General features: G+C 49.4%; 1 protein-coding gene across 3 annotated transcripts in view; it reads left to right on the forward strand.

Moving 5' to 3' along the window:
* ATP10B (ATPase phospholipid transporting 10B (putative)) overlaps positions 1–16,699 on the forward strand; it is a 563,398-nt gene that overhangs the window by 477,153 nt on the left and 69,546 nt on the right. For all 3 annotated transcript variants that reach the window (XM_078653419.1, XM_078653417.1, XM_078653418.1), the window contains one exon: positions 11,462–11,666. In XM_078653419.1, the coding sequence (XP_078509545.1) occupies positions 11,462–11,666 (205 nt within the window). The remainder of the gene's footprint in view (positions 1–11,461; positions 11,667–16,699) is intronic.

Genomic DNA, 16,699 nt, shown 5'->3' on the forward strand with positions numbered 1-16,699 from the left:
AGCATTATCTCTCTAAGAACACACTATTTAGAAAGTGTGAGTGACTGAGAGGGACCAGTGTGCATTGACGGACCTGTTTCCCTACTGTCTTGTAATCCTATTAGGCCTTTCCTTTCAGAGCGGTAATCTTGTCTTGGTTGGTGAAGGTGACACGGTAATCGGATTTCCTGCTGAGCACAGATGCCACGCGATCCACGTTTTCATGGGAGCGAGTTTGGTCAGAGGCCATGTAAAGTACACCCTAGCACTGTCAGTCCTGCTGGAGTCTTTCTAACAGTAGTCATACTGCACTGACTCATTCGGCTAATCCCAATCTCTTCAATTGTAAAACCAGGCACTAACTGGGGTGAAGTTCACCCCTCAGAACTCTGGGCCCTTTTGTCACTGAATCTGCTGCACTGTTGATAGCTATGTTTCTGTAATAACCTTTCAGCATGTAGACAAAATGAAAATCCATCTATTGTCCCATTTTGTTCTAAAGAGGAAGTATAGATATCCTGTCATACCGACCAAACATTGGCGGTGGTGGGGCTCCCTTCACTGGCCATGGACCTTACCATGTCTGGTTTGTATGTCAGATCTTCCCATCATTGATATTGTAACACAAAATCTCACTGGAAGATAGATTTATTTCTACAAAACGCTGTAGGGGGTTCATTTCATCTAATTGTTCTATGTTCATCAAGGCTACAACTCCCAGAATGCATTAGACCTGTAAACAAAAGACCTAAACAGTAACCAGGAGTATTTTGTTAAATAGCGTTAGCTGGGAGCCTTAGACTAGAATGAGTACACCTTGGAAATGGTTCAAATGAGCCCCAAACTCCATAAAATGATGCAAATATGGTAAAATAAAATCCTATTGTTTTTAGATGTGAAAGACTTTGACAGAGAGGGCATATCCTTGTTGTTTTGCAACCCTGTAGACCATTTTGGTGAAGTAAGCTGGCTATGGAGTCCATCTTGGACTATTTATTTTTATTTATTTTTAGAGTTTTCTATAGCGCGAACTTGAACCGATTAGGTTATCAGAGCGCTTTACATAGCACCAGTTCCGTTACATGTTATCACAGCAGTTTACATAGAATCAGTTACGTTGCACATTTCAGTAACTTGAGCCGATTAGGTTATCAAAGCGCTTTACATAAGACAGCATTCGATGTCCAGTGCCCTCCTCCGCCGTGTAGCGGGGGACCACTTCCAGCCCTCCGAAGTCGTCGAGCTGTCGGGACTAGGCTCCTGGAATGACCAGTGCCCTCCTCCGCCGTGTAGCGGGGGACCTCTTCCAGCCCTCCGAAGTCGTCGAAACTGTCGGGACTAGGCTCCTGGAATTTCAGCTGTCCCTTTACAACTACTTTGTTTGAAGTCATGACGGAAGTCTCAATCCCAGCAGAACCAAGTGAGCTCTCTGTCCCCAAGTTTCTAAGGAGATGAAGAAGGAAGTCCAGGAGAGAAGGTGGAAGCCCAGGTGGGGGACGAAGTTGGAAGCCAGCCGCAGGTGTGTCGCTATCCTGGAGAGCCTGTGATCATCCCGCTCGGTGGGCGCGAGAGTGCGCAGGGTGGTGGAGGTGTTGGAGCGGTCACGCGTTGGCCATGGGGCACTGCCCAGGCATGTTAAGAACAGTGGTGGCCATCCTCGCTCTGCGGTCACTGGCGGCCGCCATCCCAGGACCAGGCGAGTTGCAAAGAGGGTGGTGCGAGGGGGAGCCGTTGCAGCACTATGTTAGCGGGAGGCTCCGCTAGGAATCAGCGAGCAGCCAGTGATCATACCTCCCGGGTTGTTGTCGTCGGGTGGCAGAGCAAACGTCCGGCAGATCGCAGAGGCAGATGCCAGCGAGGGTCACCGCCAGGGATCCCTGAAGAGGGCTCACCCCCACAGGCAAGAGATACAGAGAGAGCCTGCGGGGTCGCCCCTGGGAGAGGCAGCAAGCGCTGGGGCCAGGTGGTCAAGCAAGGCGCCGATCATTAGATGGGAGTCACACCGGGCCGCCATTTTAAGGTCAGGCAGGCGGGGGAAGGCAGATTCTAGCCGAGGCCACCCCCGGTGTCTTGCCGCTACAGAGGCCCCCGGAGACTGTCCTCAAATAGAGGCAACCCCTGCGTTCTTCCGATTTCGCCCATCAGCGTACCTTCCATAGAGAGTTGAGGTCATCGGCGCTCTCATCAGGGCTCCGGCCGCCATTTTGCCCGCGGCCGTCCTTTCCTCGCGTCTCCCCTCGGATTCTGCTACAGCAGCGCCAGGGGCGATCAGAGCAGCCCCGCGGGTGCCCTGCACCTTCCGCTTCCTATGGGTGCCGGGAACAGCCCCCGGGCCACTGGGGAACCGCCAAACCCAGCTCCCGAGCAGCGCCGGAGCCGGGAGCCGAGAAGGAACCCGACCGCCCGACTCGGCTCCGCCCACGGACTACAGAACACCGTCTTCCGTAACACGACACCTCCGTACAAAGGGAGGTTTTGAAAGCACAGTTGCCAGGAATAATATTGGTGGGAAGCAAACGCACCCTTTACCGGTTCACTGTGTCAGTCTCATTGTTTATGCTTCCTTTGGTCCGTAAAGTGCTGAAAAACATTGGCCTATTTAAAACCAAACAAAAAAAAAAAACATCAATTTATGCAGCAGTTAACTGTACTGTCACAACACAGTCCTTCATGGGTAGTGGGCTGTTCTCAAGTTGCAGTATTGGAATCATGTAAAGTGTGTTGTCCACCCTGTAAGGGGATATTGGTACTAAGAGTAAGCCGTGGGTAGGAGCTAGCACGTGGAAGGCTGCTTACCATTCATCAATGCAAGGTCTTCAGCTGTTTTCAGAAGGCCGTTCAATAATGAAGTTCTAGATCACCAGGCAGAAATAGGTCTTAAAGTATAGAAATATTTTAGCAGTCTCTAAGAGGAGTATCTTTTAACTGTTCTTTTAGGATACCAACAGCCCAAGTATAGCCTCTCATCAGCTGTCAAAAGCACTTGAAAATTAGTCTAAACCATCCCGCCTACCACAGTTTTGCATTCTAAATTATGAGAACATGATACCTTTTTTATGTCCCCAAAATTTGGTGCAATTAGGATCCCAGCCAAGGTACATAGCAAGTATGATATTTTTTTTTTGTTACCTCAATCTAGTTGTTGTTATGTTTCCTCACACCGCGTTCATATGTGGTCCATATGGTTCTCTGTTCCCTCTGTCATGCCCCTGGTTCTTGAGTAATCATGGTCTTCCTTACATATATAGTCTTCAAGTGGTGTAGATTGTTACCTGTTCTCCACTTTTATTCTGTGGGCGATGCATATTGTACTGTGCTCCTTTACATCGGTGCCATCTTAACCCACCCTCTGCTTCTAGGTAGACTTGGGTGGTCTGCCGACCGGCATTGGAAGTGATCATGTCCATGAGTTGTTGAGTGAATATGAGATTGTCACCAGGCGGGTGATAAATGATATGTAAAGCACAAACTTGTTTGCCCTCGCTGGTGATGTCAAGGCAGAGGAGTTCACAGGAGGAAAGGGAGGGGGAGTTGACTTTAGTAACTGAGAGGTTGCTCCTAAAAATGCATGCAATTCCCCCGCCCGTCTTGCCAGGGGACCTGTCCAGCCTAATGATGTGATAATTGGGGGGGACAAGTATGTCCATAATCGGGGTAGAGGCTTCAGTAAGCCACGTTTCCGTTAGAATGGCTAGGTCCAGATCCATAGCAGAGACGAGATCAGCGATGTCGGTGGAGTGTCTCTGGGCCGATCTGCAATTGAGTAGGATGCATTTGAGTTTGGGAGAGAGAAGGGTGGTCGAGCTTTCTAGAGTGAGTGGAACTTTTCTGAGGTTGTTAGGGACGGAACCTCTGTTGTTGAGTGTTGGGAGCCTCAGAGGGTTTGTAAGAATTGTGGGTATGGGAATGTGTGTGTTGGATATGTGTTTTACCGGACCAGGGCCATAAGAGCGTAGGAGAGAGCATAGGTCGCGATCCGACAGTGGGTTGAGGACGCGACGGGGGCGGTGGGAGTTATTGCGAACGGGGATAGTCGGCCAGCGCGGGTGTCGTTGGAGGCGAGGGTACGTAGGGAGGGTGCGTCGTTTGTAGGGTCGAGGGATGGTGGGAGGTAGACTGGGCTGTGAGGAGAGGAGGTCTTTGATTGCGTGTACATCTTTTTTGATTTGTAGAATATCCTCTTTGACTTGTTGGAGGGTGGATAGAGTCAGGTCAGGGGGTGGATTGGGGATGGGGTTGGAGGTGAGAGCGATTGGTGACTGGTTGAGTAGTGAGCTGGAAAGCGGGCAGGGTATCGAGGGAGGGGATATACTAGAGTTGTTGGAAGGTTCTGCGGTGCTAATGAGTGGGATGGCATTCAAAGAGTGGGCGTGTTTGTAGGCGGGGGGTGTGAGTGAAGTAGGCGGTGGGTGAGAGGCATAGGTAGTGCCTTCAGTGGGAGACGGTGCTGGTGAGTAGAAGAGTGAGTGAAGGCTGAAGACAGTGGGGGAGACAGGAGGGTAGTGAGGGCTGAGAATAGGAGGTGGGAGAGAGGGGGATGCTAAAGTAGGGGAGGCGGTATGTTCTGTATGTTTTGTTGGGAGGGTGAGAGTGTCGTGGGTGGGAGTGGGGAGGGGATTGGGGAGGGAGAGGTGTCCGCCGTGGGGGGGATAGGAGGGGGGGGTGGATAAACTCCGAATGGTGGTGTGATCAGATGGTGGCGTGTTGTGGGTGAGAGTTGTTATGTCAGGTGAGATAGTGTCGTGGGTGAGAGTGGGGAGGGAGAGGGGTCTGCCGTGGGGGGGATGGGGTGGGTGTGTTCAGATGGTGGCGTGTTGTGGGTGAGGGTTGTTATGTCAGGGGGGAGAGGGATGGGGGGTATGAGTGAGGGTAAAAGGGGTCATGTTAGAGGGGCGGCAAGTATAAGAGGTGGCGACATTTGTGACTGTCCTTGGGGAGTGTGGGGCGTTAACAGCAAGCGGGCCATATACTGGGGTGCTGGGGGTAGAGGTGTTGTAGGTGGGGGCTGCGACGTCAGGGGTGATAGTACTGGTGGAGTTCTGGGTGGGGGTCCGCAGCTTGGAGAGGTGCTCTTTGAACTTGGGGAACAGGTTGTCTAGTAGTTCCAGGTTCTTGTCCGTGGCTGGAATTAGGACAATCCCGTTATTGTAGATGGTAATGGTAGTCCTGCCAGGGAAGAGGTGGGAAGGTGTGATAGAGAGAGTTAGGCCATGAGTTGTTTTCCTGGTGGTGGAAACGGTGAGCAGGGTTAGGAACGCTTTTCTCCATTGGGCTCTGCGTGAGGTGTGGAAGATGATATCAGTATTCAGGGCTCCATTGCCCGGTGAGAAGTAGGTGTCGGCAAAGGGTGTTTCAGGGTGCGACCTCAAGAAGTTATGTTTAAAATGTTTAGTGGCTTTTTTGGTGAGGGTGGAAGGGTAGTTAATTCTAAAAGTGTGCTTGCCGTTGAGCTCCATTTTAGAAAGGCTGTGATGTTGGGTGTAGGAGATAGGACGACAATAAAAACTGTCAGCCGTTGGTTACAGGGCAAAGGAGTGACACTAGTGAGTGACCAAAAGTATAAGAGGTAGAAGTCAGTGCATCCAGGAACAAACAGTGCGAAGGTGCAGCTTACATAATGTAACCTATATGCGAGGTAGCGGTCAGCTTACACCATGTACAGAATATGAGAGGTAGAACAGGTTAGGTGGAATCAAATTTACACATCAGAATGTAAGAGGTAGCAGCGGTGTAGTCTAGGTGTAGACAGTGGCTGGGTGCAACTTACATGACTAAACGAAGTGAATGAGGTAGAAATAATCAGTGCAACATTGGGAAATAGCTGACATCGTTATTGCAGTGTTATTGCATTAACCTGCACTAACCTGCCTCTGCCACCAAGATCCACAACTGGACCCCTTCAGCCAGTCACCCCCTTCAGAGGGGACAAACCTTTAGGCAGACAAAGCACCAGGCCGTCTCTACGGTTCGAGCTCTTGACCTGACAGAACCACAGACCATAACCATTAGGCCACGAGAGACGGTCACACATGACCGGGGCCCTTGGAAGTCAGCCCTGCAGAGCCCTGGGCCGCAGCCAGGTACGGAAAGAGCCCTCCCAGCTATTCGAAAGTGATGGGTTGGGCCATTTCTGGCGTGCTTTGGTCAAGGCTACAATGCGCCAGCAGCCACACCCTCCTGCCCCGGGCTTTTCCTACATGTTTCTCGGCCTGACGTGACGTCTCAGCCGAACTTTGAGTATTTTTCCCGCGGCTCTTCTCGTGCGCGCGCTCTTCAGAGCCGGCACTCCCAGTCCGGTTGTGAACAGGAGAATGGCGCTGGGCTGCTGAAGACGTGAGATCTGTTTAATGTCTGGGGAGGTTTTGTCTCCACAAAGTGATGCACTTTGTTTCTTTCCATTGGTTCATTAGAGTGATTATCTATCACAAGCGTTATTGTGACCCTTGTCTTTGAGTATTTTATGTTTTTTCTCAACCACACAGTATCTACTTACAGATGTATCGAGAATCGCCTCCTATGGGTGAAGCTGGTCTGCTCCTCCATGTCTGATTTGGAATGATTGTGTCCTTTGTCTGATATGATCTCAGGATTGGAAAACTGTTAGGATTTCTGCCGCATTTGATATGACACTCTAAGAGTAAAAGAAAAGTTAATCTCTCTCTCTCTCAGTGTTTCTTTCGCTGTGGGATGCAATCTCGCCCTCGGATAGAATATAAAACATTTGTTTCCATTAAGTGCTCTGTAAGTCAGCTTTTGTGGCATGCAGAGAGTAAAGCGGGCACAGAAAGGTCACTACAGCATCCCAACTCCAATCTGATGTCTTCATTCGTGGAACCTCCCTGCTCTGTATTGTGAACCAGCACTGCCTCACTTGTGTATCAACCCTTGCACCTCTGCCCTGTTGCGCCCTCAGTCCCTGCAGCGTTTACGGCCTCATTTATTATGTTTAGCTGTAAAACTACCACCAGACCCGGCACTTCCTTGTGTGAAGGGCTGATAACACTCGCCTCTGTCCTGCACTCACTCTGCACGTGATCGCCAGACTCCCGGCTCCTGCACTCGGCGGCCGGGGATATATTTAGCCGCACCTTTGCCCCAGCTGTAAAATGAGTTACCCTTCAGTGGGTTGTGCTTTTGTCAATAAATACGCTCGGGAGAGGAGAACTTTTATCGGGGCCTATCAGCAAACAGCCCTGTTTCTAGATTGTGTCTACATCAGTCACGTTTCACACTCCTCCCCACCTGATAGCACTGGTGGTGCATCCGAGCATATATACAAGGACAGGCACTAGAGCGAAGAGCTTTTACATGCAGTGGGTCAGGGCAGGATACGTAAGGACACAATTCCTATTACTCAATGGCCCAAAATATCAAATTAATGACTTGTGGGTTCCAACATTTGGAAGTTAGTATTGTCCCCAAAGCACCTTAAATGTTATCTCCTGTTAAATGGGAAGATGTGCGCCCCTCCACATGCTAGCTGCACAATGACCAACCCCCGATAACACAGGTGCTCCATCACCCCTGTTTTACAAGTTTTTAGACCTCGATAATGAAAATAACCTTAAAATATGCACCACAGTGTCGTAGAGTGTTGCAGAGTACAGTGGTGCATAGTAGAGTGGGGTAGACTGCCCTGGCATAGAGTACAGTGGTACAGAGTAGAGAAGCTTACAGTGGATTGGCGTAGAGTGTAGTGGCATAGAGTACAGTGGCGTAGAGTGGCATAGTGCAGTTGCGCAGAGTAGACTGCCATAGACCTCAGTGGCAGAGAGTGCAGTGTTGCGGCATAGTAAAGTGTCCTTGAGTGCAATGGTGTAGAGTACAGTGGTATAGACTGCATTGGTGTAGAGTGCAGTGGCATAGAGTTTTGCAGAGTAAATTGATGAGTGAAAAGGCATAGAGTAGAGTCCAGTGGCGAAGAGTTAAATGGTGCCAGGTAGACTGCAGTGGCACAGAGTGGAATAGAGTGGCATAGAGTAGATTGTTTCAGAGTAGAGTGAAGTGGCGTAGAGTGCAGTGGCATAGAGTAGTGTTTTGCAGAGTAGATTAGAGTGGTTTACAGAGGATTGGTGTAGAGTGCAGTGGTGCATAGGGATATGGATCCATTTTATTTTGATGTCCAAGCCTATTTTCTGCTCCACTCCAACCCAGGTAGCCCAAAAGTCAAGAAGGTGTGCTTGCTGGGAAAAGCTGAGCATATCTTTGTAATGGGAAGAAATACCTAGAATATTGTGTTCAATCAGTACTTGCCCCCTCTGCTGTCATGGGCACCAGTGGCGGCAAGCAGTCCTAGTTGTGATGGTGTTTGTACTTTAGCATTTCATCTTTTTTTGCACAATTACCACAAAAACCCCAATATAGAAAACTCTCAATGGACTCAGCACTAGAAGACAACGCTTCCTGGGTATGCGAAGAAGCAACATTAATGTGCACCGTTTTCATGGAACTCAAAACACACACATACAAGTATTGTTGCATAGATGTGGGAAGAATCTGTGGAAACCTATAGGTGTGAGTGTGTGTGCATGTGTCATCCATGGCACCAAAGGAAACTGGGTCACACACAAACTATAGCTGCTCAGATATGTGAAGAAGTGGTGCAGATTTACTAAATTGTGAGCGGCAAGTACATGAGCAAAAAATACAAAAAAATGAGTATGCCCATATCAAACACAGGAGAATCTCAAAAAGACTTTCACTCGTGAAGAGGTGGCACATGTTTATCAATGTAAGTGTGTCCAGTCCAAATATGTGCAGTGGAAGGGAACAGGGACAAAAGTCAACATCACTCGACCTTAGAGTAGGTGGTATTAGTATCTGTCCCCATTACTCATATCTAGGGTCTGATGGGTGAGAAACAGACCAGGCACAAACGTATTTAGATAGGAGTTAATGCAACACATATCTAAAGTTTTGCATGCCCTGATGTTTATATTTGGTGAAACATACAAACGTGCACATAAAATAGACTCCGTTGTATTTTTTTAACATTTATATTAGTTCTAGCACTATATATGTCGGTTGGAAGCGCTGTCTTATGTACATTTTTTTTCTTTCAGTACCATAATTAAAAGGTAAAACGCTCATATATTTGAAGTACTGTAGATTAATTTTATGCGTCACTTTTATGTCCAAACTTCTGTGGCATGACCCGAGCGCCCTCGCATAGCCCTGTATGTCCCACATGTCCCGAGCTTCGCCTTCTCCGTTCATCTTCCTACCATCACTTCCTGTTATGGGCCTCAGACCCTTCCAGGCTGGGACTCTTGAACCAGGCGGAGAGTTTTGTCAGTAATGACTGTCAGTTTAGCTCGGTCCTGTCCATCTGCCAGCCTCACCCATTGTTCTCCAGTCCAGGTGCCTCGCGGTATCTTTTCAACTCTGAATCCCACATATAGTTTTTTCTTCTTTTTTTTATACTTAATGATACCCTTGTCCCCTATGATTGTTCAACGACCATCCGGGTCTGGCCCAAGCTGACTCCTCTCCCTGAACCTTGTTTCCATGACACTGCACAGCCGGCACCCACAGCGCTGATCATTGTGCTAAGTGCGCTGTTCACTTCCGGTTTACCTCGGACATCTCCCCTCTGCATTGTGGCTGCCGGTGTGTGGCACGTGCGCACACTCTCGGCTGTTCAATGCAGTGTCGCCGCAGTGACTGTGGCATGATCGCGAGCCACCTCAGCTGCCCAAGCCCAAAAGAATGCCAAATGTGATTAAAGTGAAGATGCAGCAACATCTCTATCATAAGGATATCCTGCCCAGATAGACCTTTTGCAAGAGGTGACATGCTCCTCATGCCTGTGGCACAAGTATTTCTCTATAATCTGTGTTCATTCTTGGGCAACATGACGTCATTGGCTCTGAATGACCATCCTGCCAGCCATGTTTAGATCTGTCCCGGCACTAAAGCTGCTGCTGGCCACTTGGATCCTCAGTGCGAGTTCCAAGGTTGGCTCTCTGGGGGATATCCCAGTGCTGGACTCAATGATTCCAGACACTATCGCCCAATGATTAACAGTGGTCATGAGCTAAACAGCCTGGAATGGGGAATAACCTGCCATACCCATATATTGCGGCTCTTTTTGCACAGGTTTTTACTCTAATCAACACTCCCTATTACCACCCGCAGCCAGCATTTGATAAACATGATCAGGGAGGCAACAGTACGGTGCTTTGCGAATCAGGGTGGGCACAGCAAAGTTGCTTTGTGGGCACTGTGTGGCGGAGTGAGTTGGGGGAGGGCAGAAGAGGCTCATGGGTTGATGGGTGAGGGTGAAGAGGGTGCCAGCCTTTTCCTCTGTTCCCTGCTTCTCCTCACAGGACCTGTGTTTGACCAGGTGCTTTTTCGCACCTAGTAAAAGAAGGCCTGGTGTTCCTGCACCTGGTAGTCTTGGGTGTGGGAACACTGCACCACTCTGACTGGCTGGAGCTATACTGCCTTCCCCCTACCTCACTCTCCCCACCTAAGGGTACCACTTTACCCGCCTCCATATAAGGGTGAGGTTGGTGATGAGGATTGGACAGGAAGGAGGTGTATTGTATTTTTGTGTGTTACATCGTTTTGTCAGGAAGAACAGCCTTCTTGAAGGTCGGATAGCACTTATAAAGTGTGCTTCTTTTAAGACTCCATGGATCGGCGTGTGAAATCTGTGTTCAATTTACGTATAACAACTTTGATGAATATTATACACCACATGCATTACATCCACCAGGACAATCACCAAGGGAACGTCCCATTGTAGTGGGGAAATGTAGAGCAACTAAGAATAAATTAACCTTTCATTCAGCCAAGTATCCAATGTTCTCATTATAGCAGGGGAAGCTGCCTTTGAGAAGAAAAAGAGGGGCTCTTATCTGAGGTCCTCAACGTTGTGGGACGCGGTGTCATGATCTCCTATAACCTTTTATGGGTATTCTTGGAAAGATCCAATGGCAATTTTCTGATTTGTTCCTCCTAATATTTCAGTATGCCATTTCAGGTTTTAGCCCATTCTTACACGCTCCTTCTTTAAGCATATGTAGGACCTGAGGTACTGTGAGATAAAATCATTCGCCCTTTATGACAATGTAGTCAAGCATGGAAGTCTCCCAAATCCACAGCGGCAACTTTGCCTCCAGACTACATTTCTCCCCTAATAATAATCACTTGTTAGAACTAGTTCTAGTTTGTATTTTTTAAAGTCCATCCACGATGTGAGTTGCTTTTGTACTTACCGTATCTATTGGGGTCAGTTGTCCCACAGCATTGCATGAACAAAGTACCATAACAAATGACGTGGTTTCATGCAACATTGCCAAATGCCCTCTTGCAGGCTTGTTTGGCTGAACTGTGTGTGCTTAGCATCCCTCCGCCCGGATTGCTTAAGATGTTCTTACCATCTCTATGATGCCAATAAGCGCACCATCTAGTAGCTTTGTGTGGTAAAGGTTATCTTCTTTGTTAGTGACAATGCTTGCTCTCGATTCCACCACAGGGCTGAGCAGGGTTATGTGGAGAAATGCTGGCGAGAGGTGCGTGTCGGAGACTTCGTCAAGATGGTCTGCAATGAAATCATCCCTGCCGACATCTTGCTGCTCTATTCCTCGGACCAGAACGGGATCTGCCACATTGAGACGGCCAACCTGGATGGCGAGACCAACCTCAAGCAGCGACAAGTGGTGAAGGGATTCTTCAATCAGGTAGGCATGTCCTTGAGCAGCTTCGCATGGGGTGTGGATTTAAACAGATGGTCTGCAGAACTGTCCCATAGCCGCTTTGCTGTTTCATGAGCTCTTTATGGTGAACAGTGAAGCATGGGAATGACTGATGTGGTTGGTTCACATCCGATGACACTCCCACCGGAAGAGCGAAGGATATCGCATCGGAAGCTCCTAGGAGTGGACCATCCTTTCAGCCCTACCCTACAGAAGGACGCAAGCTCTGCCGCCTGGAGAGATGGGCATCACCCTTAGGTAGGCCACAGCTCTGGCGTTGCAGTGTTGGCCTGAGAGGAGAGGGAGTGGTGTGGAGCAGACAACATCTTGTTAGAAGCTCCGCAGCCCGGCCAATGACGGGTTGCATGTACATGACATGGTTTTGGAACTGGGTTCACCATAGCACGTGTCCCAGCTCCACCATGGTGCCATTTGTGCTCTTGGGTTTCCCTTAATTGAAGTTAATTTCGTAGCAGTTTGGAAGCCTCTGTGGGGAAGTTCTTTTGAAAGGAGTAGACCGAGTGACTGTGAAGGTGTAGAGCTGCCTGAGGCTGTTGACTAAGCAGAGGCTTGGAAAGGTTCTGCGTGCCCAGAAGGCACGTGTGGTACGTCAGCGCGTCACGGGAGCTATAATGAGCCGCCAGAGTGGAACGCTCTTCTCGGAATCGGTCAGGCTTGGGGTGTGTTCACGAACTGCAGCCACCGAGGCGCTGCCTTCCTTCAGCTCAAGTGGTGGTTCTGTCACGTCCATGGGGAGTCATGAGTGCCTGGTGCTGCTCGTGCCAGAGTCTCCTTCATCACATTATTTAGAGCCCCGCAGCGCGCAAGAGAGAGCAGACACAAACAAGGGTAGCGAGCTTGTTTCGCAAACATTTCTTCTGAGCTGATCTTAGTCAAATCGATTACTGTAGGAATGTGTCCAGGCCTACAGGGTCGGCACTCCAGGGGGCCATGCTGAACCTGACAAGTCTCCAAAGTTCCAACTTTATATGCCAAGTCTAGCTCGCCTGTCTGATTTCTGGCCATTCATAGACCAGCATTATAATGTAGGTCACAGGTTACCCGCTGCCCACTGCCTAACATAGTGAGAAGCATATGCACAGCATGACATGTCAGCAGTCATGCATGGATGAAGAGAGGGCACGTATACCTTGAGATGAGAAGGGCTACAAACAAGTGTAGAGCGGACATGTGCAGAAATGTGGAGGAGGCATGCTGAAGCAGGATTGCATAATTGGAGGAAAGAGGGAGCATAGCGAGGTGAAGGGAAACATGATGTGTAGTGATCTATGCAAAGATGAGGGGCAGCATGGCTGTGCCAGGTATAGACAGTGTTGAGGAGCAGCCAGGCTAAGAATGGAAAATTCACAAATGACAGAGGCACAATACAGACATGACAAACCTAGAGATGGCTTAGAGCAGGCAAGCAATGCAAGGGAGGCGAGGAGAACAGAGCGAAAAGAGAATTGGAAGCAAATGTGGGGAGAGTATACAAAGGGGAGAAGAGAGATTACGTACAGTCATGAAGGGAAGTCCTAGATAAAAGAATATCTCATAAAGAAAACTATGTATAAACACAAGAGAAGGGGAAACAGCCCCTCTAACACAATGCTGGACACTCCCACGGACCCCACTTGCCGTTCCCATGCCACTTTCCGACTCATAGGTTCCCTGTCCAAACATTGCAGCTTACCACACCTCCCTGCTTTGCCAGCTGGGTATCTGTGCATCGTCCCCTTCCTCAGCCCTGTTCCTATATCACGAAGGTGGAGCCATCTGGGACAACTGTCGATCAATCCGTCCAGTATGGTGAGGATGCCTGCGTGGGGGAGTAGTACTGGTGATTTTGGGGTGACACAAAGGCAAGCTAGCTGTCTGGATGGCACAGATGGGAGGATTATTAGCACCTGCATCAGGGTCCTAGTACCTCACAGCACTATCTTGCCTTGTGGCTAGTGCCTGCAGGATGCCTTTCTCATTTTCAAGAGCTGCGACTGCAGCCTCCACTGGGAGAAGCTGGCACTACCTGCCCTCAAAGCTGCCCAGGTTCCAAATACAGCATGGCAACCCCGAGCAGCCTGCTCTGCTTTCTTCTTCCTCCAATTAGCATGTCCAAGTACTCTCAAAGACATTCTTGCCTTTGTCCTCGTGGTGTTGTAAGGGATTGGAAGTCATTTTAGGAATGAGAGCTTTGCCCGCAGAAAGTGGACAAGCGTTCTGTAACTACATTTTTCGCATTCCAAAACGATAGCTTTCTCTTGTCTCAGCCAGAGTTAAGCCTGGGATTGTCTTGTTCTGTCTCAGAAACTGGCCAGGTAAATGTTTTTCTGTCCACTGCCTCCGGATCTCCGACATTGTTTTCCTCCATCACAAATACGTACTACCGTAAAAATATTTAAGAGGAGTACAAAATGGCATGAAAACAACCATTGGAATGTGCCAAATATCTGTTTAACATGGCACTGCCTTACAACGTTATTCTGAGCATTTGCTTAGGCAGGTTGAATGTAAAAGGCAGAGTTCATTGGTTTACATGTATCAGCTCAAAGGTGGGATTCAAATCATCACGAATATTTCTTACAGACAGTGGTGAGCTATGCAACATGGAACTTTAACGTGTGTGTCTGTGTACATGCATGGGTGTATGTCTGCATGTTAACCTGTATGTGCATGTGTCATGGTTCTGTGAAGCTAGTGTAAAGGCCAAGGGATACACCAAGCACTCCTCCTTTTGGTGCACCCGAGAGCCGCCAGTGAGTATATATAACTTCAGTAAGGGATCACCATCTCACCAACCAATGTTGACATATTCGCTGTCCGCTGGCGTTTGAGCCTATTAGTTAGGGAGGGTGGGACTTCGTTCTCCATCACTGCAAGTAAAGGGTGCGATTGCCTTCCGCTCTCATTGCGGCCATTGCTCAGAAATCGGCATTCAGGAGTGCACTTCAAACCGGCCTCTTTGCAGTCCTGTCAAGTACCAAGCATCAGGCGTTAGACTGACGCAGTTCAGTGTGGTACTCTTCATTACAGCACTGAAATGCTTTGTCACACATAGGCAGTGTGGCAGCTGGCACTGAAAGCGCTGCAGAAAATGGAGTCTGTGGCAGCGCGCCTTCCGAGACTTCCGCATACTAGGGGCTCGCAGCTGAGCAAAGGCTGCTGGCAGCCTCACTCAACTGCTATAACGTATTATGATTGTGAGTCGGAATGCCCGCGGTGCAGCTCGAACCGTCAGCCTGACGTCTTCGCTGGGGAACATCACATCCTGCTGCCAGAAGGAACAGGGAGTTTGTTTTGGGAGCTAGAAGAAGGCTGCTGGCTGGTTTGAGGGCAGCGCCCCAAATAATCCTGGTACCGGTAGTGGCGCTCGCAGTGCTGCCTGCTGCAGCTCGCACTGGGCCACCGCATGCTGTCTGTGTCAGCTGTTATTAGCCCTGGGCCGAATTCAATATACTGCCGGAGACCGAGAGGTGTCACTGGATGGCCCCGCCCGGGGCTTACGGGAGTCAGGACAGCGGCCTGGACGACTATCATTGGAGGCTGGCCAGGCGGCAAACACAAATTGCCACGTCCCTGGGTGGCTCGTGGCCTGAGCCTGCCTGCAGTCCAAGACCAGAGTAGCTGCCTGCAATGAGGCACGCAAAGTACAAGGCCAGAATTCGTTAAGAGGGTTATAGAAGCCCAATCTACTGCCTCTGAAGGTGTCCAGGGTCTCATCAGCAGGCACTTAACATGCATACCTAGACCATGGTAAGACAATCTTTCCTAAGTTGATATGTTGACGTAGATACTTTCAGGTAGAGTCATGGGCCATTCACATAGTGAAGGAGCAGTAAGCAAGGATAGCCACTGTTTGATGAATAGGACATCAGCACATGTTGTAGCATTGCTGAGTGCAGGCATGAAACAGAGACACACGCTCTAAATGCTAGACTATTTTCATGTTGTGCACAGTACAAGCTAGCCCAGACAGATTGTAAATGCGGTCCACACCGTGATCGTATACAGTTAACACTTGGCTAATTGTACCATTTATTCAGTCTAGGTAAACTTGCGTGCAAGTGTCACTCATAATCGTTGAAATGTCACTGCTGACTGGAAAAAAGCCGTAGTTCTCCCCATAAAAAAAGAAACTCGACGTAAGCCATGAAGTGCTTGAAAATCTGAGGCCGATCTCCTTACTGCCATATCTAGCCAAAGTGGCTGAGAAAGTGGCCAATTATCAACTGGTGGCTCACCTGGAGACATCAAACATCCTACACTCCTCCCAATCGGGCTTCCGGTCGGGTTACTCGACTGAGACTGCCCTTCTGAGAGCGACTGAGACCCTCAGACGTGGGGCTGATGACGGACGCACCATGGCACTGGTGATGTTAGACCTCAGCGCAGCGTTTGACACTGTAGCTCATTACATCTTGCTACAGTGTCTAAACCGGGCGGGCGTCACTGGCTCGGCCCTGGGGTGGCTGAAATAGTTTCTCACAGGGCGAAGCTTTCAGGTTCAACGGGCTCCTTCAGTTCTTCAGAGCTAGCGCTTGAACAGGGAGTACCTCAGGGCTCTGCCCTGAGCCCAACCCTGTTTAATCTTTACCTGGCCCCCCTAGCCGAGGTGGTGCAGGCGTATGGAGTGGAGTTAGTCTCCTACGCTGATGACACCCAACTGCTAATCTCCCTATCTCAAGCACCATCAATAGCGGCATCCAACTTTAAGGCCTGTATGCAGGATCTGGCCACTTGGATGAACTCGCACTGCCTAAAGCTAAACGGTTCCAAAACTGAGGTACTGGTGGTCGAGGGCACTAGCCTAAACTGGACAGCGGACTGGTGGCCACCTTGTCTGGGCCCTACCCCCACCCCTTGTAAGGAGGCTAAGAACTTGGGGATATGGGTTGACCCCACTCTATCCTACGAGGGCCACATTCGTCGCTTAGTGGGCAAGTGTTTTGGGGTGCTAAAAACACTCAATCAAACCTTGGATCTACTTCCACTTGAAGCTAGACGCACCTTAACACAGGCAC

Source organism: Lissotriton helveticus, chromosome 7 (assembly GCF_964261635.1).
Source record: "Lissotriton helveticus chromosome 7, aLisHel1.1, whole genome shotgun sequence".
In the NCBI taxonomy this organism is placed as follows: domain Eukaryota; kingdom Metazoa; phylum Chordata; class Amphibia; order Caudata; family Salamandridae; genus Lissotriton; species Lissotriton helveticus.